This window comes from Glycine max, chromosome 10, assembly GCF_000004515.6.
Source record: "Glycine max cultivar Williams 82 chromosome 10, Glycine_max_v4.0, whole genome shotgun sequence".
Taxonomy (NCBI): Eukaryota; Viridiplantae; Streptophyta; class Magnoliopsida; order Fabales; family Fabaceae; genus Glycine; species Glycine max.
The window spans coordinates 7,733,438-7,760,751 of NC_038246.2; the positions used below are offsets into that span (position 1 = coordinate 7,733,438).

At 33.9% G+C, this 27,314-nt stretch overlaps 3 protein-coding genes across 3 annotated transcripts; 2 read left to right on the forward strand and 1 right to left on the reverse strand.

The window, feature by feature from the left end:
* Nucleotides 1-2,453: 2,453 nt before the first annotated feature.
* Nucleotides 2,454-3,180, forward strand: LOC100785402 (40S ribosomal protein S17). The gene has a single exon (XM_003535755.5). It carries the CDS (start codon nucleotides 2,627-2,629, stop codon nucleotides 3,044-3,046), a length of 420 nt encoding a protein of 139 aa, XP_003535803.1. The 5' UTR covers nucleotides 2,454-2,626; the 3' UTR covers nucleotides 3,047-3,180.
* A 5,968-nt stretch (nucleotides 3,181-9,148) lies between these two features.
* Nucleotides 9,149-12,179, forward strand: LOC102659887 (uncharacterized). The gene is made up of 3 exons (XM_006589792.1): nucleotides 9,149-9,592; nucleotides 9,669-9,678; nucleotides 12,112-12,179. Exons 1-3 carry the CDS (start codon nucleotides 9,149-9,151, stop codon nucleotides 12,177-12,179), a joined length of 522 nt encoding a protein of 173 aa, XP_006589855.1.
* Nucleotides 12,180-12,208: 29 nt separating this feature from the next.
* Nucleotides 12,209-19,300, reverse strand: LOC100798119 (GDSL esterase/lipase At5g45910). Its single transcript, XM_003537036.1, has 8 exons — nucleotides 19,060-19,300; nucleotides 18,727-18,945; nucleotides 18,479-18,624; nucleotides 18,085-18,358; nucleotides 17,761-17,996; nucleotides 16,975-17,122; nucleotides 15,312-15,475; nucleotides 12,209-12,589 (listed from the first exon to the last, which is right to left on the reverse strand). The coding sequence occupies exons 1-8, from the start codon at nucleotides 19,298-19,300 to the stop codon at nucleotides 12,209-12,211; spliced, it is 1,809 nt and encodes a 602-aa protein (XP_003537084.1).
* Nucleotides 19,301-27,314: the final 8,014 nt, after the last annotated feature.

Below are 27,314 nucleotides of genomic sequence, written 5' to 3' on the forward strand. Positions count from 1 at the left end.
TTATAAATATTTTGTTATTATTTTATACGAAGTAAATTCTTACAGTTTACAAGTCGAGTTTATGAAACTCTCATAAATTTGCGTAAACTTTCAAGTTTGATAACCTTAGTAGGAGGTGCACCCTACCCCCTATACATGATGCTGGAACCAAAGTTATGGCTCACAAAATTCGTGAAGATCCTGATACTCTTACTACTAAATTTCCTTGGTTTTCTTGAACCCCACCATTAGCTAAATCATTGTTTGTAGATGAGAGTTAGGATTTTGTCATCTAATGGTAGACGAAGGTTAGGGGAGGTAGATTTAACAAGGCTTGAAAGCTTGAAATTTCATTCTAACACTAATTATTCATTTTATGTATTAAATGTATATTGTCTCTGTGGTGTTGTGTCTTTAAACCGAGACAAGAAAAAATGATCAGGTAAGTTAGACAAATTAAGTTAAGCCATATGTTAAAATTTCAGTACTACTATAGTATTATTATGCTAATTTAATTGTTCATATGTGCATCTGCACTTATTACCATGAATAATATGCCGTTGAAGAACAAAAACCTTTCTAAAATCAGTAATAGCCTGTATTTTCAGTCTCTCAAATAATTAGGATTATGCAATTTTAATCCCTCAAATTTCAATTACGCTAATTGATTGCTCAAAATTTCTCTTATTTACAATATTCATTCAACTACACAATTTTTTTTACTACACTAGCAGAATTTCGATACGAATGGAACAGAATTGAGCAAAATGAAAAAAACGAGACAGTAATAAGTAATAACAAAAACAAAAGAGCCTTTCAACAATTTTCCTTACCAAACAAACAAAAACCACAAACGCCAATAAAGTGCAGAAACTTGGATCACAAATTTCTGAATCGCTTCTTGATGCAATTCCTCATTGTTTTCCTACGAGACTTAAGGCGCTCTTGTCCAGGAGCCACGTTAACAAACGAGAAATAAGCTCCTACGCCGAAGAGCAAACCGCCGATGACAAATGCGCCACCGGTCACCGCCATTTGCCTCGCCGTCGGCGGATACGACCACACCACCATTCAATCTTCAATCAATCTTAAAACCTAAAACCAGAAATTATTTTTGCAAATAAATCTCTGAACTTTGGGCCTTTCGGCTTGCTGTAAAACACCTGCCTACTTATTTTCAATTCTTATTTTTATTTGACTTAAATATCAATTTGGTCCCCAAAATTATTTAAAAAGAGAATCAATTTGATTCTCAAGTTTTTAAGAGATTCAACTTGATATTCAAATTTTTTAAAATGCACAAATTTGATCATTTTAGTTTAATTAGACTGACATAGTTAATTGTATGCAAAATTCTCTTACCAATGTGAATGTATTTGACCTAGAAAAAAAAAACTGATGTCATCAGTATGATAAATTTTAACTGTTTTTATCTATGAATAATAATCATTTTTAATCATCATTGTATTTATTATTTTTAAAAATTTTCAGATTTGGTTTTTGTCTACGAATTCCAACAGTTTTCTCTCTTTGTTGTGCCAGATTGTTGCAAACAAGATATGGTGTGGAAACAAGGCAGTGAGGTTTGCCACTCTGCATATCCCCTAAAGCTAAATGTCTCTCAACCCCGACTGAAATGTTTTTGATAGGTGAAAGAATCTACCCTATTCCTATTCCTATCATTTTATAGTTAAAAGAGGTAAAACAACAATTCTCATTTTTATTTGTTGGTCATGTCATATAGGCTCGAGTCGGACATCCAATTAATTTTATTTATATTATTCAGAAGATATATTATCTATCTATATATAAATATTCTATAAAATAAATGGATTTCATCATTGATTCCCTTGATTGAAATATTTATAACTATTTTAGAACCTACCTAAATGAGATATTTATCTATTATTATCAAAAGTCAAATACATAAATATCAATACTAATAAAGAATCTAAGGATAGAAGATGGACCGTGTCCCCATCAAAATCAACCTTTTGTAGAGGAACTTCATACGATGACATCAAGTCAGCTTCCAATAAATAGGATTTGGATCCATAGCATAACATGAGAAAGGGGGTACTAAAAGTAATTGGAGCTGGGAAGTGCGGCATTAGTTTAGGGGCGTGTAAAGAAAATTTAGGGGCACCAGAATATGACAAGTTTCCGTTGTATTAGTTTATGTTCAATAACCAACATGGTGTGTATAGAAAACTGTCCCTTGTATGTGGTCGTGGATTCAATCCTTGACCCATGCGCTTGAAAAATATCTATTAAGAGAAATCAATCCGTTAAATCAATCTCAGTCTCTCAGCAGATTAATCCTTGACTTTCAACCGAAATATACCCCGGTTCACCCAGAAAATAATAATTAACAGAGCGAAAACTTATTTTCACCAGAGTATTTTGATTAAAAAATATAAAAATAAAAAAGTTAGAGGGTTTAAATAGAAAGTAGGGGAAGCCAATAGCAATGTCCAGAACACCAGTTGAGGTCTAACACGGGCTCACCCCATTACAAAACAGGCCCAACCCCTTACACAACACTTCTACAAAACCCTAGTTTCCCTCCCTCGCCTCACCCTTAACCTCTCTGCTGCGTTTGCTTCTCCTCCACCCATCCACAAACGAACACACACTTTGATTGAGAATGGGGCGTGTTCGCACAAAGACAGTGAAGAAGTCCTCGCGGCAAGTGATCGAGAGGTACTACTCTCGCATGACGCTGGACTTCCACACGAACAAGAAGGTTCTGGAAGAGGTGGCCATCATTCCCTCCAAGAGGCTCCGCAACAAGATCGCGGGATTCTCCACCCACCTCATGAAGCGGATCCAGAAGGGTCCCGTACGTGGAATCTCCCTCAAGCTGCAGGAGGAGGAGCGCGAGCGCCGCATGGACTTCGTCCCCGATGTCTCCGCCATCAGAACCGACCAGATCGAGGTCGACAAGGAGACGCTCGACATGCTCGCCGCCCTCGGAATGTCCGAGGTTCCCGGGGTTGTTCAGGTGGATCCTGTTGCTGTCCAGGCACCGCTCGGCTTCGGCCGCGGCGCCGGAAGGAGGTACTAGTTGCCGCCTTTGAGAGTTTTGGCCGTGTTGTTTACTAGAGCACTAATTTGTTATGCGTTGAAGTTTGGTTTTACATTAGTTTTGGATTGTTGGACTCGTTAAAGTTGTTAATGGAATTTGTTTTGTTTTGCTTATAATTCTTGTTGCGTGATATGGTTAGAATTGTTTGGAGTAATGGAACTAGTAGCATAGTTTGATTCCTGCGCTGTAACACCGTCTAGGATGTTTAGGATTTGGTTGTGTCGTGCCTATTATAATCTATGATGAGTTTTGCACATGTAAGTTTTTGATAAAATGGTCCGGGACCGTGATTTGGTCCTTTTTAAGTGTTTGCAACCACAATTGGGACCACATTGGTTGTATTTGTCTGTGATTTGCCACCATATCAACAAACAGTTATCAACAAATGCGATGAAATCGCAAAGTGACTGCCACCGATATTTAAAACCTTTCCATGTGTTTAATTTGTGGTTTGTGTAAGTGTTAAGAGAGCTGACTTACGATGGATTTTGATTTAGCGCGATTTAGGATATGTGGAAATTGGAATAATCACAGAAATTTGTTGCCTTCTACATGGCATTGGTTGAGGGCTTTGAGATGCACACACCGAATAGGTTGAATTGGTTCCGTTTTTCCTTGTTGGATTTTGTGTTCTAATTGGAATAGATGGCAATTAATTGTCTGAGCCTGAGTTGATCGTAGTAAGATTTTGATTTTCATGGCATGTCACCTGAACTTGAATGAGGAGATGGTCTAAAAAAGGGTTTAAACTATTATAGTTCTTCAACATTCATTTCCTCTACTTTTTCAACAGATAAAGGTCTAATTGAGCTGTGGAACAATAAAACAAGAGAGAATGGAACAATAGCCTTTTATTACAATGGTTACTAAAATTGTTGGAGCATGGATGATGCTGCATTTGTTTACCTTCTAATACCTAGCAACAAAATGTTCAGCTCATATTATAATTTTTTTTATCGACAATTGTTAATTGTTACTCTGATAATTTTTGTTAGTGGGAGATTCGAACTCACAATTTCTCTTTCTTTCTTTTCTCTCTTCGTCACCAACCCAAACTTATATATTATGATTATGATTTTTTACTCGTTTTAATTCCTTAACTTACCCCTTATTATCTCATTCATATTCTCTTCCATTTGCCTTTCTCTTGTGAATCACCTCTACCTGGGCTGCTACAAGTAAGCATCTGTGACCTATAGAGAACCTCATCTTAACCACCCACATCCCATCCATGTGTATGATAGATCATGAACCACTATCCGCAATCTATATTATGACTTCAAATAATAATGCTATTTTTTTTTTCTGCAATTCAAACTATAGGACTATTGGTTTTTAAAAAATTCATAATCATTGGCTGGAATTGTAACAAAATAATCGTTGGCTCAAATTACTCGATACCTTTTGGTACTGTGGTCACGGGTTGGGTTTGGAAAATTGATATGAAGTTTGTGTTTAGGGATTTGATCATGCATGGTTTTATGTGATAAATGGGAGGTTGTTCTCTTTAGATCAGAGATGGTCCGTGGTCTATAATACTCTTAACATATTTTTTTTGGCTTAATTACTTTTTCAGTACTGAATTTGGGATATTATTATAGAAAATTGCATGCTAGCAAGACATACTCTTAACATATATTTTTTTTTGGCTTAATTACTTTTTCAGTACTGAATTTGGGATATGTATTTTTTTAGTAAATTTAAAAGTACTTTTTTTGGTTCTTAAATTTTGAAAATTGCATTTTTTAGTCCCAGTCATGATAAATGTCACTTTGTGATGAATTTTAACTATCTTAAATTAATTATTATTTTTTAATCACTTGAATTTACATTTAAAAATGGTCACAAAGTACTAAAAACTTGTGTTTAAAAATCATCACAAAATATCAATTTATTATATTAGGATTAAAAAATGATTTTTAAAAATTCAGTGACTAAAAAATTAATGAGGTATGTATTTTTTAGTTTCTGAAATTTAAAAATGTTTTTTAGTTCCTAAATTTTGAAAATTATATTTTTTTAGTTCCTGATATAGTATATTGACACTTTTTGATGAATTTTACCTGTCTTAAATTAATTATTATTTTAGTCACTTGAATTTGCATTTAAACACTATTCCAAAGTGTTTAAAAATCTTCATAAAGTATTAATTTATCACGCCAAGAATTATAAGAAATAATTTTTCTAAATTTAGGAACTAAAAAAAACACATCCAAATTCAAGAACTAAAAGAATAGTTAAGTCCATTTTTAATACTTTATTAATTGAAAATAAAAAAAATTGTTGTTAGCAAATCTTATTTAATGCACTTCTCTTATTTTTTTTTTTATAAGATGCACTTCTCTTATTATTATTATTATGTAATTTACAATAAATTTTAATTAATAATAAAAAAATATGTTTGATAGAGTGTTGTCGGTCGTTTTTATTCTAATTTTTTTGTGGCATTACTCTTGTAGGTCTTCCGAATGACATTGAAACATACAAATTATATTTGTGCAATAAAATTAGTAACAAATTTTTAATTGAGAATTAGAAGAACAATTGCTAGCAACAAGATAAGATGCTTGTTGTAGCCACTCTTTAACAATGTTATCGTGTACAAAAAAAACTTGAAAATCTTGTTTTAATGCTTGTGTCAATTTAATTTATGCTATCTTAAAATCAAGAGATTTAAGAGAAGGGTTTGCAAAAGGACCCTCAACTTGTCCGTTTGCTATTAGCCTATAAGCTACTTCATTAAAGTGAGATCCATCCCATCCCAGCTTATATGTCTTGATGGATCGGAGCAAATTGTTGAAGTCAAACTTTTACAAGTTGCATGTTCATCAACATTGTAAGGTTCACCCATTTTACAACATGCTTTGAATGTTTCATTCTTACCCGATGAAAAGACTGCATCACTAATGTACATAAATGAAACATAAGATAAGAACAAATCATAATAAAAATGTTTATCCAATATAAGAAAATAAAAGCACAACATACCATATTGTTATGGTGCTTGAAAAAAAAAAGTTTGGTGTTACCGCAATAATCAAAATAAATTATCTTAAGATGGTTGTTATGTTGTCTTAGGGTCTCTATGGCTTGATTCAACTGCACATTATATTACTGGATGAAAGTATTGTAAGCTGCTAAGTACCCAAATTGATCATAATGATCTGTTACCACTATTTACTACTCTCAAGACACCAGAATTACACCCAATTGGAAAGTTTATTGGGAGCACTACCTCTATAGCTCTTTCTATTAATGCCTAAAAAAAATAAAAAGAAACAAAAACAAAATCGAGTTTCTAATCAATCTTGAACTACTCATCATATTTTTAATCAAAAATTGAAGGCAACATTTCAATACTTAAAAGTGATAATCACATACAATAGTGGTCTTGGTAATTTCTTCAATCATTGGGGAATTATTTTATGAAGTTTTGAAATATTGCTATAAGCGCATTAATATTATTTCCACCAATTTGTCCAACTACCAATAATGATTTTATGAAGTAGTTATTGGACGGTCATAAAAGAGAATAAAAATTGTAAGTCATATTGAGAAAATTTCATATATATATATATATATATATATATATATATATATATTTGTTACAAAATATTCATATCAAATTATGATATTTTTTTTATCAGAAACGTTTTATAATTTTTGTTAGTGAGAATTTAAACTCACCATCTCTATCCTTTTATTTTTTCTTTATTATCACGTGAATCTTATATATTATGCATTTGTATTATAGACCACGGACCACTATCTACTATCTATATTATGACTTCAAATAGTAATGCAATTGATTTTTTTCTGCTTGTCAAACTATAGGACTATTGGTTTAAAAAAATTCATAATCATTGGCTGAAATTCTAACAAAATAATCATTAGCTGAAATTACTCAATACCTTTTGGCACTGTGGTCACAGGTTGGGTTTGGAAAATTGATTGGAAATTTGTTTAGGGACTTTATCATGCGTGGGATGTGGGTGGTAAATGGGAGGTTGTTCTCTGTAGGTCACAAATGTGGTCCGTGGTCTATAATACACATGCGGGTGTTGCTAGGTGCACCAACTTTATTGTTTGTGCACCCAATAATTTAATTTAATTTTAAAAATGTCCTTTTATTTTCTTTTCTTCCTTTTAAGTTGCTTTTTTTACACTTACACATTCATTCCTTCTTCGTTTTCTCTGTTCCCTCTTGTTTTTCATTGTTGTGAGAGGTGCACATTGCCGCTTCGTTCGAGGTGAAAGTTTTATGGAGGTACGTCGGTGGTGATTGTTGCAGTGGTTGGTTTGATTGTTAACGGAGATATGTCAAAGGTACATCACCGTTAATTTTTTTGTTTATGTAACATACGAATTAAAGAATCCATAACATAGGAAAAACTTCATTTGTGTTAATTGGTTGTGAAAGGAGTGTGGTCAGTATAGGTCTAGGAAGAAAGATTTTGTCAGAAGAGATATTGACAGTCGAAAATATGGGTGTCCCTTTAAGCTTCATGGGAAACCAGTGGTTGGAGGCCAAGAATGGATGGTGAAGTTAATGTGTGAGAGTCACAATCATGAAATGACAAAGTCATTAGTTGGACATTCATACCCTAGTCGATTGACTAAGGATGAAAAGATAATTATTACTGATATGACAAAGTCAATGGTAAAACCAATAAATATTCTGCTAACGCTGAAGGAGCACAATGCCAATAGTTGTACAACAATCAAACAAATATACAATGCAAGAAGTGCATACTGTTCTTCCATAAGAGGCAGTGATACTGAAATGCAATATCTAATGAAGCTTCTTGAACATGATCAGTATATTCATTAGCATAGATTAAAGGATGAAGATGTTGTACATGATATCTTCTGGTGTCATCATGATGCAATGAAGTTATGCAATGCTTATAATTTGGTATTTTTGATAGATAGTACTTACAAAACAAACATGTACATGCTCCCGTTACTTGACTTTGTTGGTGTGACACCAACGGGGATGACATTCTCTGTTGGTTTTGCCTATTTGGAGGGAGAACATGTAAATAATGTGATATGGACTCTAGAACAATTTCAAGGTATTTTTTTAAGACGTGATGCCCTCCCTGGAGCTATTGTTACCGAGAGAGACCTAGCATTGATGAATGCAGTGAAAACTGTATTCCTTGACTGTACCAACTTGTTGTGTAGGTTTCACATCGACAAGAAAGTCAAGGCAAAATGTAATTCCTTAATTGGTCAAAAAAATGCATGGGATTATGTCATTGATGCCTGGGGGAGTTTGGTTGATTGTCGTTCTGAGCATCAGTTCGATGATTACCTTAAGAAGTTTGAAATTGCTTGTTCACCATGGCCAATGTTTGTTGACTATGTCAACGGAACATGGATAATTCCCCACACAGAAAAATTTGTTAAAGCTTGAACGAATAAGGTGATGCACTTAAGAAACACAACAACAAACAAGTATGGAAATGTTTATATTTTTTTTATTAGGGTTAAGGAATTAATGGATTTTAATTATTGTATTTGTTTATTGTTTTTTGTGTATTTTAAATGTAGGGCTGAATATGCTCATTGGGCTTTAAAAAGACTATTACAGAATAGCCTTGGAGACTTATGTAGTGTTTGGGATGCCATGAACAACATGATCACACTACAACACACTGAAATTAATGCATCCTTTGAGACAAGTACACATGTGGTTGGTCATGTTTTTTAAAGTTACCTTATACAAGAAGCTACTTGGCATGGCATCAAGGTATGCTTTAAATCAGATTGCTGCTGAGTTTGAGCGTGTACATTATGCTGAAAAAAACCCTTCTCATTGTGTATGTGTCATGAGAACTACTATGGTCTTCCATGTGAATGTGAGTTATCCAAATATGTTCTTGGTACTATATCACTTGAGACAATCTATATGTTTTGGCGGAGGCTAAGTTTTTCAGACCAAGGGTTATCTGAGCCCCAAGTAACCATAACTGAAAAGATGGAAACCATATCCAAACAATTTGAAGAGCTGATGTTTGTGGCAAAGTTCCTCTAAAGAGTAAACTCTAGGAAATTGCCTACTCTGATCTAAACTCTATGTGTCCTCCTCCAGAAAAAGTCAACACCAAAGGTGCTAAGAAGAAACCGATGACCAAACATCAAAGATCAACAAAGCGTGATCCGTCTTACTGGGAGTATGTTAATGCTTTACATTCTGTGCAAAATAGTAATTCTTCAGTCAAACGTAGTGCATCATCTTCTGACCAGGCAGTTCCAGGAAGGACTATGCTGATGTTGGATCAATTTCATCAGTTCATTCACGATTCCATTCAAAACATTGTTGATGTGAAAGCTGACGGTAACTGTGGATATCATGCAATTGTTGCGTTACTAGGTATGAGTGAAGATTCATGGTCGTTGGAGCGCAACCATTTGCTTAAAGAACTTGTCAAATGGTTTGGTGAGTATATCAACCTCTTTGGTGGCATAGACAAATTTGAGGAATTAAAAAGGTCCCTACTTGTTGATGGATTAACCATGGTATGTAAATTATGTTTTTTTTTTAAATTTAAAATTTAGTTTAAATAAATGTAATCTGTATAACTGGTTCATGCAGGTTACTATGGGTAAGTGGATGGATATAACCGACATGAGATATGTCATTGCATCAAGGTATAATGTTATCCTTGTATCATTGTCTCTGCAACAAAGCATGACATTTTTTCCTCTTAGAAGTCAATCACCAACAAATTCTTCTGTGCATTGCATAATATGTATTGGTCACGTCTTTGACAATCATTTTGTTCAGGTACACTCATCGTAATTTTATTTTTAAATTTATGAAATTAATTGTGTTATCATAACTTGAAATTGTTTGTGCATGTGTAACAGGTTTATTTAAGAGACTGTTGTCCCTTATTGCCTCTAGCTTTGTTATGGTCTAGGAATTGTCATCCTCAGGCAAAGCAGTGACCAACTCCATATATTAGTAGAATGCAGCAGTACAAAAATTTGATGATGTTGAAAAGAGACTATGTTGATTTAAGTGAAGAGTGAACATTTAGGTACCGATGACATTGTAATGTACTACATTAATATATAATTGTTTCACTGGAAATTCATGTAATTATGTATTATACCTTACGTAAAAGTTAATTATCTAGGGTCACTATAATACTTAGGGTTTAGTCTTACGTGCATTGTTAGAGTTAATTGTGACGTGAAAACCAAGGTTTAGTGTTATGCTTTAGGGTTAAATAATTTATTTTTGTCAATAGTAATATAACAAAAAATTCAAATAAAATTGCTAAAACAAAAATGTTGTCAAATAAAATAAAATGATAAACATAGTCTACAAATTTTCCTAAAAAATTGTAAATGTCTTCATGCGTGACCCGTGCGCCGCCTTCGTCGCGACCACACATATACATTGCGATCCATAGTGACACCCCTAGCGATCCTTAGGTAGTCTTACATTACATCATATGTTTCTGTGCCTTTAGTCACTATGCTTAGATTGAGCAACCACTCCAACCTTTTTGCAATTGCTTGACAAGCCTTCTATGACATTCACAACAAAGGATAAGGTATAACCATATTGCATAATTAAATTAAATGAAATTAATAATAACATGATTATTGTTAACAGATTGACAAGTGTACCAATTTTATCACAAGTAGTAAAGATTAAAATGGAAGTCCAAGTGTCAAATCCACAGGGACTTTGGTTGTACTTAAGTGATGCAACCCCAATTATTAAGCAATGAAGAGAAAGAGAAGAAGACAGAGACAAAGAATTGTAAATGTGAAATTTGGAGTAAGGCAAAGAAAAAAAAAGAAAGATATCAAGAAAAATAAATAATAATTTAAATGAAAAAAAAAGAGAATAATAAACACGAAGAAAACAAAGATAATTAAAAGATGATATCAAAATGCAATTATGTTAGGGCCTAACATGCCTTATTTGCCTAAGATGTATGATTTTAGATTTTTCTCTATCAATTTGGTGAATTTTTGCTACCCACATCTATTAGAATACTTTCCCCTGATGTCTCACGATGACAAGCCCATGTTACCTATCTATCTCCCAAATGTCTTTGTAAAGATTTAATAGATAAAATGCATGAAGTTCTAATTCTAGATGTTTGCTTTGATGCATGGGCATAATGGAATCACTCTATGTCTGGCAATGATTTTTATTAAGATACCCCTTCCTTTGAGTTCTATTAGAAATTACACTCTCACGAGCGACTAATCTCTAAAACTGATGCACGTAAGACCTTCCTTGTATTTCTATTAAGGATTACCCTTTCCCGAGCGACTAACCCCTAAAGGTGATGCAAGAATGAATGATATATGAAATTAAAATAACAAAGGATAATAGAAAAGAAAACACCTGATTGCATTGATAGATATGAAACATTACAATACATCTGTTGGCTTTTTAGGTCTGTCAGACCCTAACTAGGGGGGGTTTAGCCTCTCATTGTCATGAGAGACTTTTACTCTATAGGGGGTTGATGTGGATGAAAGAAGATGATGGATGACTAATAACAAGAAAAGGGGAATGACTAAAGAGAGAGGGTTTCCCCTAAGGGATAGACCTCGTGTGTGGGTTGTGTCTTTCCCTTCTGCTTCCTACTCCTTTTATAGGCCTAAGGTAGCTTAATTTTCACGAGACCTCGCACTTAGCGCGGACTTTTCACGCTAAGCATGCCTTTGGGCTTCTTCATGGGCCTTTTTCGTGCTAAGCGTGTGTTGCACGCTGAATGAGAGTGCGCAATGGGCCTATCTTGCACGCTAAGCGGGCTTTCCAATTCTTCCAATTTTTCTTCAAGGCTTTTTCTTCCAATTATTGCATCAATTTTTCTCCAAAGCACTTGAAATCTTCTTCTTTTAACTTTTGCTAATAAAAAACTTCAAAGATATTAATTTCTTTATTATTTCATTTAAAACAACAGTAAAGTAAAGAAATTACAATCATTCTTAGCCAAAATTGACTATCAAATTAACTCAAATTTCGCAGTTATCAATTATATATGTTACCACTGCATGTCTAGGCTGCTTCGCTTCTGGAGGTGTATGTGCAGGTGCTTCCTCTATAGCTGGTGTCGCCACCAGGTACTGAGGCATATCTGGTTCGACATATGTATCATCTTACATGATAAGTGGATGTATGGCTGGATCCCTGAGCTGTGTTGGCCTCATGAATGGATTCAAAATCATGTCTAACCAGTCCATGTAGTCCGGTGCACATTGTCCAAGAACAACACAAATCTGGCTCACCGGTGCAAGGTAGTCAGAGAAATGCATCCATCTGTCGTCGATATCTTCCAAGCATAATCTTGAACCCAAAGAGTGTGGAGGAATCATCTGAACATTCCCATACTGTCGCACAACCCTCTCTGGTCGGTGTATGATGACAACAGGACCCCATCGGATAGGTCCAAAATAGCATGAAATGAGGTCAAACTCTCTAACTGCATGGTGGTTACCATAAGGTGTAACGACCTGCCTCGTCACTATGATATCACCATTCTAAATCGCGATTATTTCAAATTTTAAATGAAAACTCCGTTAATTTGCTTATATAAAAAAATGAAAGTAATTTTTGTCTCGACATACATTCACTAAACAACACACATTACTTAAGTGGATACATATATATTAGTATAGTAACTCAGTACACATCATTCACATAATGGAAATTAAACTTGTTCATACATATAATTCAAATATGTGATTTACATCTTTAATTCAACAAAAGAATCATGGAACCAACTATGGAGGAGTTGATTAACAAAACACAACTCTCTCCAAAATAATCCCAACGTCATCACGTCGGCTCGGCGGCTCCTCAACAGAATCTCACTTCCTGCACCCTACTGCTGTCATTCTACTCCCACGAACAAGGTTCGTGATCATCACAGATATCAACCAAACGATACAAAATTGCAAGGGTAAGTTCATTATAAAAAGAACCAATGCTAAATCCAAATAATCACAATTAGCAAGACAACATAGGCAAACATCATGAGCTTACACAACATTCATTATTCAACACCCACATTCAACAATTATTCATCATCCATATTCAACAATTATTCATCATCCATCCATGGATCCAATCAACATTGCTCAGAATGATGCATGCACCTAATCTCAACTCTCAAATGCAATGTGGTACGTACTATCAACCAAGGAAATACCCTAAGCGTGTCCACACGACACATCACTTAGGGAAACTATGCTGTAATTGTCGAGGCCACCTAGTCGTGCACCGTAACTCCCCCCCTCGGTGATCAGCTTGGGCCACAAGGGAGTTGCCTACCAGGTGATGCACCCCCTAGTACAAAGTACATACTGCCATAGTTTATACTATTTCCCGTGTCACATGAGGCATGAAACATGGGCACCATCAAGTACAATGACCATGGATGAGTTAAAGATCCTAAGCCATCCCCTCAGAGAGGCTTAAACTCTTTAACCACTATATTTTCCCCCACCAGGGACATCCGACAAGGTCAATGCACCCCCCATGAACATACACAACATACAACGTATGAACGTGAGCACCATCAAGTACAAAGACCATGGATGAATTAAAGATCCTAAACATCCCCTCAGAGATGTTTAAACTCTTTAACCACTCTATTTTCTCCCACCAGGGACATTTGACAAGGTCAATGCACCCCCAACGAACATACACAACATGCATTTCCAACATCATCAACATTTCATTTCAATATCATTCTTAACATAAACATCATCTTGTCTCAATGATGTTATCAACAACAACAACCTCATTCCATATCAACATCAACAGTAAGTCACATTCCGCATGTACATATATCTTTCATGCCTAAAATTCACACTCCCCAGGTTTTCAAACAACACAAGTCAAATAAGGACAATAATTTTATTCATCAACTGTATATATATATCGCATCCCATTCGTCGAAAACATGGTTTTCTAGAAAAAAAATTCAGCATGCAACAGGGACATGCATATATTCTCATAGCTAGGTTCCTTGACCCTAACCATGGTGTAGAAATAGTAAATTTATAATAAACTCCCCTCACCTATCGTGAGCTCCCCGTCGGTTCCTCTTTGCGTCACTTAGATGTCTTTCTCTCGTTCACGCTTGTCGGTCCAACACAAGTCTCTATTACGCCAAAACGAAAGGAATTTAGTATGGATTTCAAAAACAAGGTCAAAGGCAACATTCGGGGTCAAATACCTCTGTCAAAAAATAAAGGGCTGAAGGGTGTTTCGGATTCTACAAATGGAAACATCATTTTGAAATTTTGATCACACCAATGTGACCAGGGTTCAGTGAATGGCGCAAAAATAACCTCAATGTTATAAAAAGATAACTTTTACAATGTCTCATTCTCTAGGATTTTTCAAAGGAAGGGTAAAAACACCCTATTACAGTACCCAACACATAAGAGACACTAAGAGTAACTCAAACTAGCTAGGAGAAGGTTTAGAAGTCAAGATTACCTCAGAGAAACTTTGAAATAGAGGATTGAGGGATTTTCTCCATCGAATCTTTGAGGAGGATTATGAGGATTCCGCTCTGATTAAAGTGTTTCTCTTGGTATGGGGGTCCAACGGCAAGCAACGGCGGCTTACGATGGTCACCGATGGTCTTGGGTGGTGAAAAATGAGGTTTTAGGGTTTGGGTGGCGTTTTTGGAGAAGAGGAGAGTGAAAAATTATGTTTTTCACGCTGAGGGCGTATTTATAACCTGCAAATTTCTCTTAGCGAGACTGTTGTGCTAAGCCGAAGTCCACTTCTTACGCTTAGCGCAACCCCCTCTGCACTAGGGCAGGCTTAGCGCACCTATGGGCGCTGAGGGCAACTTCCTCTCGGTTGGAATTGCGCAAAGCGTGCCATTTGCCCTCAGAGAGAGACCAAGAGTTGTTATTTTCAAAATCCCAATGGTCAGAGTGTGGAAACATGTCTTAGGAAGCTCCAAAAAAAATTGGATGGCGATCCAATGGTTAACGAATCTGGGATCGTGATTTTACTGAACTAGGTTTAGGAAAAAATCTAAAATCTCATAATTTCAACTTTGCTCAACAAAACTCCACATAACTCAACATCCACATCAAGAACTTCACACATGACTAATTCAAGTCATATTTCAAATCATTCAAGTCAAACATATTTTCAAACAACAAGCTAAACACAATCAAACATCGATTTATAATTAATAACATTTCAGGGTGTCACATAAGGCATCCAACAAACATCAACAGTCTTCAGTTGATTTAGACGCTTCCGATATGTCGATGCTGGTAATGCCTTTGTAGAGGCCTTCATAGAGGTCCAGTGGCATGCACGTGGTGACCTTTCATCATAGTCTTGATCCGTAAAAGCCTCAACAATATATGGAAAATATTCATAATCCAACACTACACAAATTTCATCAGAACAAAAAAAAAATATCAAATGAACATATTTAAAAAATATTTTAAAAAAATTAAATAACAATAAATGGCAATTACCTATAATAGTGTGATATATCCAGCAAGTTGTCTACCATCGCTCTTACAAGCATCATTCAAATTACCATACATATACACTAGGGCGGCAGCTCCCCATGCGTAGTTTCTACTTTGACTGAGGTCTCTCAGAAGACGTTAAAGAACACCACATGCACATGTGTTGCACTCTTATTAGCAAAAAGATTGCAACCTAACAAATGCAGCAAATAAGCTCAAGCTGCTACAGTCCAATGTCTGACCTCACATTTGCTATGATAAATCTCTCGTAGCCATGATAGGCGTACATATGCCCCATGACAATGTATTGTCTCAGCTCTAGCTTCATCTCCACTGATTTCAAGTAACTCCACTAACCATAATCTATAAATTTGCACATACATACAAATTTATGTCAAAATTAAAACAACACTTCAATCAATTATAATACAATCATTCATAAATAAAAAATTTTTATTTATATATATATATATATATATATATATTAAATAATTATATTTTTAATTAATTTTATATAGTGAATTAACTTCTTTATTAAAAACAAACTTAAATAAGCACTATAATTAATTAATTACATAAAAAACAAAAAAATTAATATATTTATAATTTTAACAAAAAATCACTATTTAAAAACATAATTAAAAATAAACTATTTTTATTTAAGAAAGAAACAATAGCTATTTAAAAACAAAAATAAATTAATATATTTACAATTAAAAAAATAACTATTTAAATAAATAATTCAACATAAAATATTTTTATTTAAAAAAATAGCTATTTAAAAATAAAAATAAAATTAATATATTTACAATTAAAAATAATAACTATTTAAAAACATACAACAATATCTTTTTTAAAAAAGATGAAAAGAATCTATTTTTTTTATTAAAATATATGAACTATTTGAAAACAACATTCCAAATAATATATTTAAAATTTTAAAAAATACAATATCTATTTATAAGCGTAATTCAAAAGAATCTATTTTCATTTAAAAACAAACAATATCTATTTTAAAAAAAAATAAAATTAATATATTTACAATTAATAAAATAACTATTTCAAAACATAAATCAAAATAAACTATTTTTACTTAAAAATAATCAATATCTATTTAAAACAAAAATAAAATTATTATATTTACAATTAAAAAAATACTATTTTAAAAAATTAATATATTTATAAATAAACTGTTTAAAAACAAAACTGAAAATAATACTTTTTGTAAATAAAAAACATTTAATATTAAAAAATAAATAATTTAATAATTTTAAAAAAAACCCATACGGATTAGCTAATCCGTATGAGTTATACGGATTAGTTAATTCGTATAACTCATACAGATTACCTATTCTGTATGTGTTATATTGAAACACGAAGCAACCATAAAAGCAAAGAAGCAACCTTACCTCGACGGTGGAAACGACATGGTGGTCCTAAAATCTGGCAATGGAAGCACCGAACAGTGGCAACGCGACACATACCAACCAACAACGAAGGAAGAAGATAACGCTTCAAGGAAGGAAGAAGAAAAACAGTAGAGGCGACGTGCAAAATCTGTAGAAGAGGGAGGGTTTTTAAAATTTAAGTGAAGGGCATTTTTGCCACTTCACATAAATTGCAAGGTGCCTCAGCAATATTGTTGGGTGCGCCTAGCAACACCCTACACATGCATGGATGCTTATTGGGAAGGGTTTTGTTTAACATGGCCCAAACTGATTTGATCAAAGAGTTATTATAGAAAATGTTAGTAAAACACACTTTTACACACTCTTTTTAACATTTTATTGGTTGAAATTTATTGAAAATGAAAGAAATACTGTTGATAACAAATCTTATTTAATACAGTTCTCTTGTGATTATGTAATTTTTGATAAAATTTAAACAATAATATAGAATGTATTTAAGAGTGCAGTTGTTGCTACTTTTTTATTCTAACTTATTTTTTATGTGACATTACTCTTGTATGTCATCCTGTATGACAACGAAACATACAAATTATATTTGCGCAATATAATTAGGAATTTTTATTGAGAATTAGAAGATCAATTGTTAGTAACAACACAAGATTTTTGTTGTAGCCATACTCTTTAACAATGTTATTGTGTACAAAAAAATTAAATAAAAAAGAGATGCTAATTTTGAATTTATCAAAACAAATTTTGCTTTAATGCTTGCGTCAATTCAATTTATACTATCTTAAAAAGAGGAGATTTAAGAGAAGGGCTTGCAAAAGGACCCTCAACTAGCCCCTTTGCTATTAGTTTATAAGCTTCTTCAGTAAAGTGAGCTCCATCCCAATTTATATGTTTTGAAGGATCAGAGCAAATTGTTGAAGTCAAACTTCCGCAAGGTGCATGTTCATCAACATTGTAAGGCTCGCCTGTTCCACAACATGCTCTGAAAGTCTCATTCTTACTAGATGAAAAGCCTGCAACATTAATGTACATAAATGAAGCATAAGATAAGAACAAATCATAATAAAATTGCTTAATCCAATATATAAAAGCACAACATACCATATTTTTGTGGTGCTTGAAATAAACGTCTGGCATCACCATAATAATCAAAATATATTATCTTAACATGGTTTTTTTGTTGTCTTAGTGCCTCTATGGCTTGATTAAGCCGCCAATTATAATATTTAATGAAAACATTGTAAGCTGCTAAGCACCCAAATTGATCATAGTCATCTTTGTTGCCACTATTCACCACTGTCAAGACACCAGAATTACACCCAATTGGAAAGTTTCCTGGCACCACTACCTCTACAGCTCCTTCTTCTATTAATGCCTGACAAATAAAAGGAAACAAAAACAAAATTGAATTTATTATCAATATTGAACTACTAAATCATATTTTGAACCAAAAGTTGAAGCCGACATTTCAATACTTAAGAGTGATATCACATACAATGGTGGCCTTGGTAATTTCTTCAATCATTGGGGGAACTATTTCACGAAGTTTAGAAATATTGTTATACGAGATAGGCGCATTAATATCATTTCCACCAATTTCTCCTACTATAAACAATGATTTTTTGAAGTAGTTATTGCACTCTGTCATAAAAGAGAATAAAAATTGTAAGTCATACTGAGCAAATTTTACACACACACACAAACACACACACTAAATAGTACTAAAAGTGTTTTTGTAGAAACCTTTTTTATTTTTGCACAGGGAAGGTTTGAGCTTCTTAAACCAATCAAGTTGAACACTTAATGAATTATTTGTTGCTGGTGCCTTGAGTCTATTGTTTGTGAAATAGTTCATATCAAGTGCACCAGCACCAGCAAATGCAAAATTTACTCCATGCCTAATGTCTTGACCTTTGGTGAGATCTAGATAGGCGGGCAACATTGGCAACCCATATGCCTCAGCTATAATTTAAAAAAAAATCATAGGTTAGTATTTTCTTCAATCAACAATATATTTTGTGTTTTATTCCTTCCAAAGAAATTTCATTAAGTTGACTAAAAAATAGCGGCATATACTTATAAAATCTATGATCAATCGTCCATTTGACAAACGTCCCGATGGATGTTTGAAGTATGTTGAGCCGTAAGGGCTTTTACCATCCTTGGGAACATGGTGATAGGCAGCAGCATTTCCTGTATCACTTATAGAGTCACCAAAATTGAAAATAGCTTCATACGGGAGAGGATTGACATTTGAATTAACATTTCCAAAAATACCACATGTGAAGGTGATACTAAAGATAATGAAGATCTTCATGATTGACAGTTGAATATCAATCGGAACTATGCATTATATATTGTCTCATAAACCAACTCTTCCTCTTGGCACGTAACTGTCATTTTAATTTTGACATGGTTTGACTATTTTTGTTTCTTAAAAAATAGTGTTGCAAGTTGTATTCTCTTATATTTGACTAATACATATATATCCTTGAATATAGGTTTGTTACTCCTCAACATTATTTGTTGTGTTTTTATTTTGGTCTAATTATAAGACAATTGTTTGTTGCACTTGACTCCTTGTAACGAGATTCATACGCAACAGGTAAAGGTACTAACAATTTTAGTATATCCACGAATGAAATGTCTTTATCCCTTAACAAAATATTTGTGTTGTCATCATAACACTTTTGGACCAAAGTTAATAAAAATATATATTACTCAACTTTGTTTCATTTAGAATTAGGGATAGAATTTTTCGAATGTATGATACTAAAAGAAGGAGGATCCAAATATTTAGCATTTGAAGAAATATAATTATGTGGAAAAAACCATCTTATCATTAAAATTATATTTCTTTATTTAAAATCTTTATCAGGTTATACACAATCTACTAAAGAAATTTTTTATTTCATATTTGCGCCAAATTCAAGGCTTTTATATTTTCAATCTTCATTGTTAACAATTCTATTAGCATGAGTCTTAAAATTGGTCGACTCTTTAATTTCCTTGATATATATATATATATATATATATATATATATATATATATATATATATATATATATATATATATATATATATATATATATCATGTAAAATAATTTAAAGTTATCATTTAATTATAAATTATCATATATGGTAAAATTATTTATTTTTATAAAATTATCTTAAAAGTTATATTAACAATGATTTTTTATTAGTTGATAGTATAAAATTGCAAAATAATTTGGTAATTAGTATTTTCTTTTCCACTCCTACTATAGTGCTTTTGATTTAAATTTTTCTTCTTGTATATGTAAACTTTTTCATATTGGCTGAAATTACTAGATACATTTTGGCGATTTTTTTTTCTTTCAAAATACACCTTCTCTCTCCTATCGTTTTCTAAAATACATATGTTTTGGGAAAATTTCCCAATATACACCATTTGCGTGTTGCAATGGGAAGTTGGGTTTGGCCACCCTGACTCCCGTACTGTCTTTTTTTTTTTTTAAATTAATTTGTATGTTTAAATTTTTATTTTAATTTCAATTATTAAAATTATACCAATATTATATTATATAAATATATTTATAATTGATTTTAAGAATAATTTTTTAATAAGAAAATAATATTATTAAATATAATTACTTGTATTATTTAATTTATATAGGACATTTTGTAGGTGAATATTTTCTTTAAATCTGAATTTTGTCTAGTAATATATTTTCTTTAGTTAAAAAATTAAAAATTTTAATATTATTAAAATATTATTTTTTTATTAAAAAATTAAAACTTATAATATTTTTAAAATAATATTTTGTTATTTAAAATTAAAACTTTTAGTAATAAAATTTATTGAAATATTCTAATAATATATTTGATTTATTAAAAAATTAAAATTTTTTAAAATAATTATTTTCTCCAATTTTTTTATTAAAATAATTTTTATAATTTTTTTATAAATTTTTAAGAGATATCTATAGATAAAGGAAAATAATTTTTTTTTGAAAATTATATTATAAATTTTTAGTTACGATGTATATATTTTTTTAGCTAAATTTATGTGTCGTTGAAATTTTTGTTTTGTTATGTATGTTGATTAAAAAATGAAAAAATTAGTTAATAGTATTGAAACAAATTAAAAAACCATGGTGAATAAATAATTGATACACATAAAATTAAACAATACGGTGATTGAGTTGATAAACGAGAATAACGAAACGTACTAAAAATATAATTGCAACACAAATATGACGAAACTATGATAGTCTAAAAGAAGTTGTGCTGGAGACATGTCTTCTTCCATTTGGATTACCGGTTTGTTAAAAATTGCTAACGTTTATATTGGGCATAATCGTTTCCCGTAGTTGAATTGTATTAACACCTTTAGCACGTCTTTGTCATTTTTCAATAATGTTATTTCATATTCGATTAAATTTTTCGAATACTTAGCATGACCTGGTTGTCGAAAGAATAATCGTCTAACCAATTGTGATTCGTGAATTTCATAAGGGGGAACCCCCATAGGTGTAACTTGCTCTATTAAATCCTTGAGTTTGTCCATGCTACATCCTAAAGGAATGTCAAATCTTATTGGATTTGTTCCAGTGAAGGAGTAACCCAAAAACCCACCTTGGTGTGGTATGTTCCACTTGTGGTTGTAATACATAATTGCATCATGAGTAGGAGTGATAGTGGCTTGAAGTAGGTTGAGTATACCATATGATGTTCTATTGATGGTACATAATAATTCTATAGGACCAACACATGAGTATTGCTCATTGCACATTAACATTGTGTAAATATCATCATCATTTTTCAACTGTAGAGATTGAAAAAAAAAATTGCTGACCTGCATCTATGAATGGTTGTCAGTAGTAGATTTCATCTACTAATTGATCGTTGGTTAGTTGAATGGTGTTGTGCATTCTACTCTTGAGTGTATCAAAAGAACAGTCAGTAAGAACTCGCATTGGTGTTGGAGTGGGACTTTGAAAACAAACACATGTTTGGTTGTGAGTGATTGATCCATTTGGAAAAATGAAGGCTAATCTCGAGTTAGCAATGGTCTGGATTTTTTTAACACTTTGAATCCTTTTTCCAAAATTTTGCTTCAAAAACTATTTAAATAATAAATAGTGCAGAATACATGTCATTAAATTTTTATTTCTATTTCTAAGTTGGCAAAATATCTCATCAATTTTTTTTCTTTTTTTTTATATAAGATGTGTCATACCCTAATTTCGTTCGGGGACTATCGTTTGTTGATCTTTTGATCCTTGTTAGTCGACTTATGGTGTTGAACACCAGTTACAGTGCGAAACAGATGATCATTCAATGTTTTGATCAAGAATACGAAAAATATCGAAAGGGAGGGCAAAATGGTCATTTTAAGCCTTTTTCTGAACCCTGGCTCGCCTGGGCCCCCAAATAGCTTAGGGGTGAAGTAACCAGCTCGCTTGGGTGAGTTGAGCTTGCCTAGGTGGGAAAAATTACTTCAGGTTGAAGCCACAACTCGCCTGGGCGAGCTTCCGTGACCCCTAATGCCATTTTTTGCTATAAATAGGCATGAGAGAGGTTGAGAGAAGGGTTCCAAGGTCCAGCATTGAGAGAAATTGAGAGAAATCAGAGAGAAGAAGAAGAAATAAGAGAAAAATGAGGCCGATGTACTACCGAATTGCGACTGTGATTGACTTCTACATCTGTCGCAACCTACCCTTTGACGGGAGGGTGATGGGAGGCTCACAGGTGCGTCTTCCAAGGAAGAAAAATGCGCGGAGTCGCCACCAACGTTTATTTAAGGAAAACGTTAGAAAACCCAAAACGGGTCTACGAATTTTAAGAATAAAAGGTTCGGGAGTTGTTTACGTGCGGGGAAGGTATTAACACCCCACGTGTCCGCCTCAAGGGACAACAACCTTTAATCAAATGTGTAAAATCATGACTTCAAACTTTATTTTATTTTCCCTTTTTTATGTTTTTTTTTTATCTTTTTGGGGTTGACAAGAGCGGGGCTCTTGCTCTTACGTATCCTCAATTGCGATGAAGAACTCAGACCTACATAGTTCTTTAAAAGCAAGAAAGTTACACATAGGGTTGGTTTTAGACCTTTAAAAGGTTCATTTTTAACCAATAAAAGTAAAAGAGACCGTTAAGGTGTTGGACCTTGAACAGATTCAAGCGATTTTTGTGGATAAAAGCTTGATTTAGGTGTTGATTTTAGCTTTGGTTTCACTTGGTTACTTTCAAACTTTATTAAAAAGAGGACTTGCAAAGTAAATGATCGGTTGAAACTTCATTTTTTCAATGATTAACCAAGGTTACGACACAAACAATCGGTTGAATCTTTATTTTAACATTGATTATGTGAGATTATGACACAATTAATAGGTGGAAACTCGCTTTACAATGGTAAAAAGGAGATTATGGCACAATTAATCGGCCGAAACTTGCTTTGCAATGAAATAAAATTACTGATGGTAGAAGAATGAAGATGAAGATGCGAAAAGCAAGAGTGGACCCCTAAGGGTGCATAGAATGAATTAACAACTTCAAAAATAAAAACTAACCTGTTTATGAACGAAGAACGATGACGAACGGACGAAGAACAATCACAAAATCGATCACGAAAATGTTACAAAAATGTTATGGAAGCGCCTTGGCTTTGTTTTTTCTTCTTCTTTCTCCTTCTTCTCACTAATTTAAGTGAAAATCTCTCAATATATGAGGCAGATGACCTTTATAGGAAATGAGGGGTGGAGGTTGCACAACAGCTTGCCCAGGCGAGCTGCTTGCTTCCTCCAGAAGTAACCTAGCTCACCCAAGCGAGCTAGGTTACTTCATCCCTAAGCTTCCTAGTGGGCCCAGGGATTGAAAAATGCCCCAAAAGTGACCCTTTTGCCTTTTTTTTTTTAATATTTTACATATTTCCTTCTGAAACATCACAAAACCCTATGGATTGTGCGGCAATTAGTTTTAAGCAGCTCAATTTGACTGGCGAGAATCCAAATGTTGGCAAACGATCGTCCCTGGACGAAATTAGGGTATGACAATTGCCCTTCTTTACTTATCTTTTATTGGAGATAAAAGGGAAGTAAAGATAAAGACACTAATTTCATTCGAGCGATCTCACCATCCCACCGACCACTAGTGAAAGCCCAATCAATGAAACCTGTCAAAAAGAAAGAGCATAAGAGACATCAGGTATATCAACAAAAGACCTTTAAGTTAAAGAAGATTGTAATAGTCTTGAAAACAATGAAAGCAGATGACCATGATTGTCTCTGCATGCCAACGAACTTGATTGTCTCTGGAAGGAAAAGAAGACTGTAATAGTCTTGACAACAGCGAAAGCGGATGACCATGATTGTCTCCGCATGCCAACGGACTTGATTGTCTCCGGAAGGCAAAAAAGAATGTAATAGTCTTGAAAACAACGAAAGCGGATGACCATGATTGTCTCCTCATGCCAACAGACTTGATTGTCTCTAGAAGGCAAAGAAGACTGTAATAGTCTTGACAACAACGAAAATGGATTACCATGATTGTCTCCGAATGCCAACGGACTTGATTGTCTCTGGAAGGCAAAGAAGACTGTAATAGTCTTGGTCGAAAGACATTGAAGTCTTCGAAAAGAGGCAGATGATCATGCCAACAAACTTGATTGTCTCCGAAAGGCAAAGAAGACTGTAATAGTCTTGGTCGAAAGACATTGAAGTCTACGAAAAGAGGCAGATGACCATGACTGTCTCTGCATGCCAACAAACTTAATTGTCTCTGGGAGGCAAAGAAGACTATAATAGTCTTGGTCGAAAGACATTGAAGTCTTCGAAAAGAGACAGATGACCATGATTTTCTCTGCATGCCAACAAACTTGATTGTCTCCGGAAGACAAAGAAGATTGTAATAGTCTTGGTCGAATGACATTGAAGTCTTCAAAAAGAGGTAGATGACCATGATTGTCTCTGCATGCCAACAGACTTGATTGTCTCCAGAAGGCAAAGAAGATTGTAATAGTCTTGAGAACCTTTTACTAAAACGCAAACACGCTTAGCAAAGAACAAACCTCCAAACTGATCAGAGCAACATATATTTTTTTGAAGAAAAAACAATGTGACTATTGGGGAAGGAAAACATGCTGATAGAATTTCTCATAACCACCAATGAGATTTGAGACATTTGTATTTCATTTCTAAAAGAGCATTAGAAGAAACATTGGTTCCAATTGAAATAGAGGAAAACCGCTCAAAGTGTATAAAATCTCACACAGGCGAGTGTTTCATCCTAACTCCAAACCATAGACATGTCATGATTTTGACTTTGTAAGTCATTTCCCATCAAATCAAAGATAATATGTGAGCATGGATCAAGCAAGACTTTTAGGAAGTTGGATTTTGGTGGGAAGTTTGGCTTTGGTCATTCTAGCCTTTCTTTTTTTGTTTCCTCTTCTCTTTGGTTCGGCACGGAACAAAAGTGGACACAAAGATTTAATTTGTGACTAAGAAGGGGATTGCTTCACGCATCTCTCAGATTTTAACCAAGTCGTTGTTACTATTTTCTTTCTTTCTAACAATTCTGCACATCATTCAGACACCGTCGGGTTCAAAGAACCTCTCTTTTTCTTTTCTTTTCTCTTGCTTTTCTTCAATCTTTGATCGATTGATTTGATTTGATTTTTTTCTTTTCTTTTCTCTTGCTTTTCTTCAATCTTTGATTGATTGATTTTTTATTTTTCTTTTCTTTTCTTTTCTTCAATCTTTGATTGATTATTTTTTTTTCTTTTTTCTTTTCTTTTCTCTTGACTCATACTTGTAGCCTAAGGTAAAGGGAGCTTCTCTTGAAAGATCTTTCTATTCTCCCTTCCAAGGGTAAGGTTAGAAATTTCCATCTTAGGTCAAGGTTCTGGCAAAAAAGTTTGACGTTTGGCTCAAAAGGTTTGCCAATGGTGAGACATGATGTATGTCGGGATGTTTGTTTCACAGGTGGCTTAGGAAAAAGGGAATGCCCCAAATCATTTCCATGACATGCATATGATGAAGATGATTAGAAATTTATGCAAAACTGATCATAACACACATCCATGTGGACACTCAAACATAAAGCTTTGTGGCCATGTAAACACTAAGGCTTAGGGTTTATTTCCCCATTCAGATCGAACCAGTGTTTCAAGGATTGTTATTTTATCAAATCATGCGAATATCCGAATCTATTTTGGCATTTGGGAAATTCTTTCATTGTGCTCACCCTTTAGTTGCACATTCATTCTTTTTCAAAAACCTTTCCGTGTTTTGATCCGTGAATTTTCCAAAGAAAACTGGCGGTCATTCTTTTTCAAAAGTCTGTTGGCTTTTTAGTTTTCTTTCTTGTTTTTTTTCTTTTTAGAAAGAATTTGTAATCTGAGGAACAAAATGCGTGTAAATGAAAACAATACACAAGGCCCTATTTTTTTTCTACTTAGTTTTTTTTATTCGGACAAACCATAACAACGCAACAGTATGACAATACACTAGAAGCGGTAAAGTTTATCACAAAGAGATAACAAAAAAACTGAAAGCGATAACATAGAGTATAGTTTTATCGAAATGAGAGAACAGATAAAAACTAAAAGCAATAACATAAAGTACAGTTTTATCGAAATGAGATAACAGATAAAAACTGAAAGCAATAACAAAATAACGACGAAATCACAATTTTTTAGGTGATCTCAGCCATGCTACGCTGCCTCGTCAAGTGAAGAAATCCAGAACATTAGCCATGTCGTCATCCTCCTAAGCTCCATCGTCATCCCCAGGGGCCCATGTGGGTCTTGCCTCTATCTCAAAATCGGGCTCATCCCCAAGTTAGGCAACCATGGACCCGAATTGCTCAGGGGTAGGCCACGAGAAAGAACTGGTGTCTTGGCTCTGTTGGTGCATAGTGTATCGGTAGAAGGTCTCATTCAGCTGCACCTGACCCCGGTGATTGGTCACCTGCTGGCCAGTCACATGCTGCATGTACCTATGCATCTGGAGTTCTATCCTCCACAGGTGAGCGGAGATGGACTCCAGAGATGGTGTCTCCTGTAGAGGCGATGACGACGCATCTGCGACTGGCTAGTGCTGGCCCTCCTCCTGCTGCTGGGCCTGCCTGGGCATGCAGTATTTCTTTATGAAGACTCTGCTGATGGGAGGCTGGATTAGCTTGGTGGGAGTGATCGACACTCCATAGAATCGACACAGGCCCGTGATCAAAGCAGGAAATCCCAGGGCCCTATTGGACTTCTCCGGGTCCACTAGATGTCTAGGAGGCGTGATCCCTACAAATTGATAGATAGCATCTGAGATCAACTGGGCAACATGGACACTCAC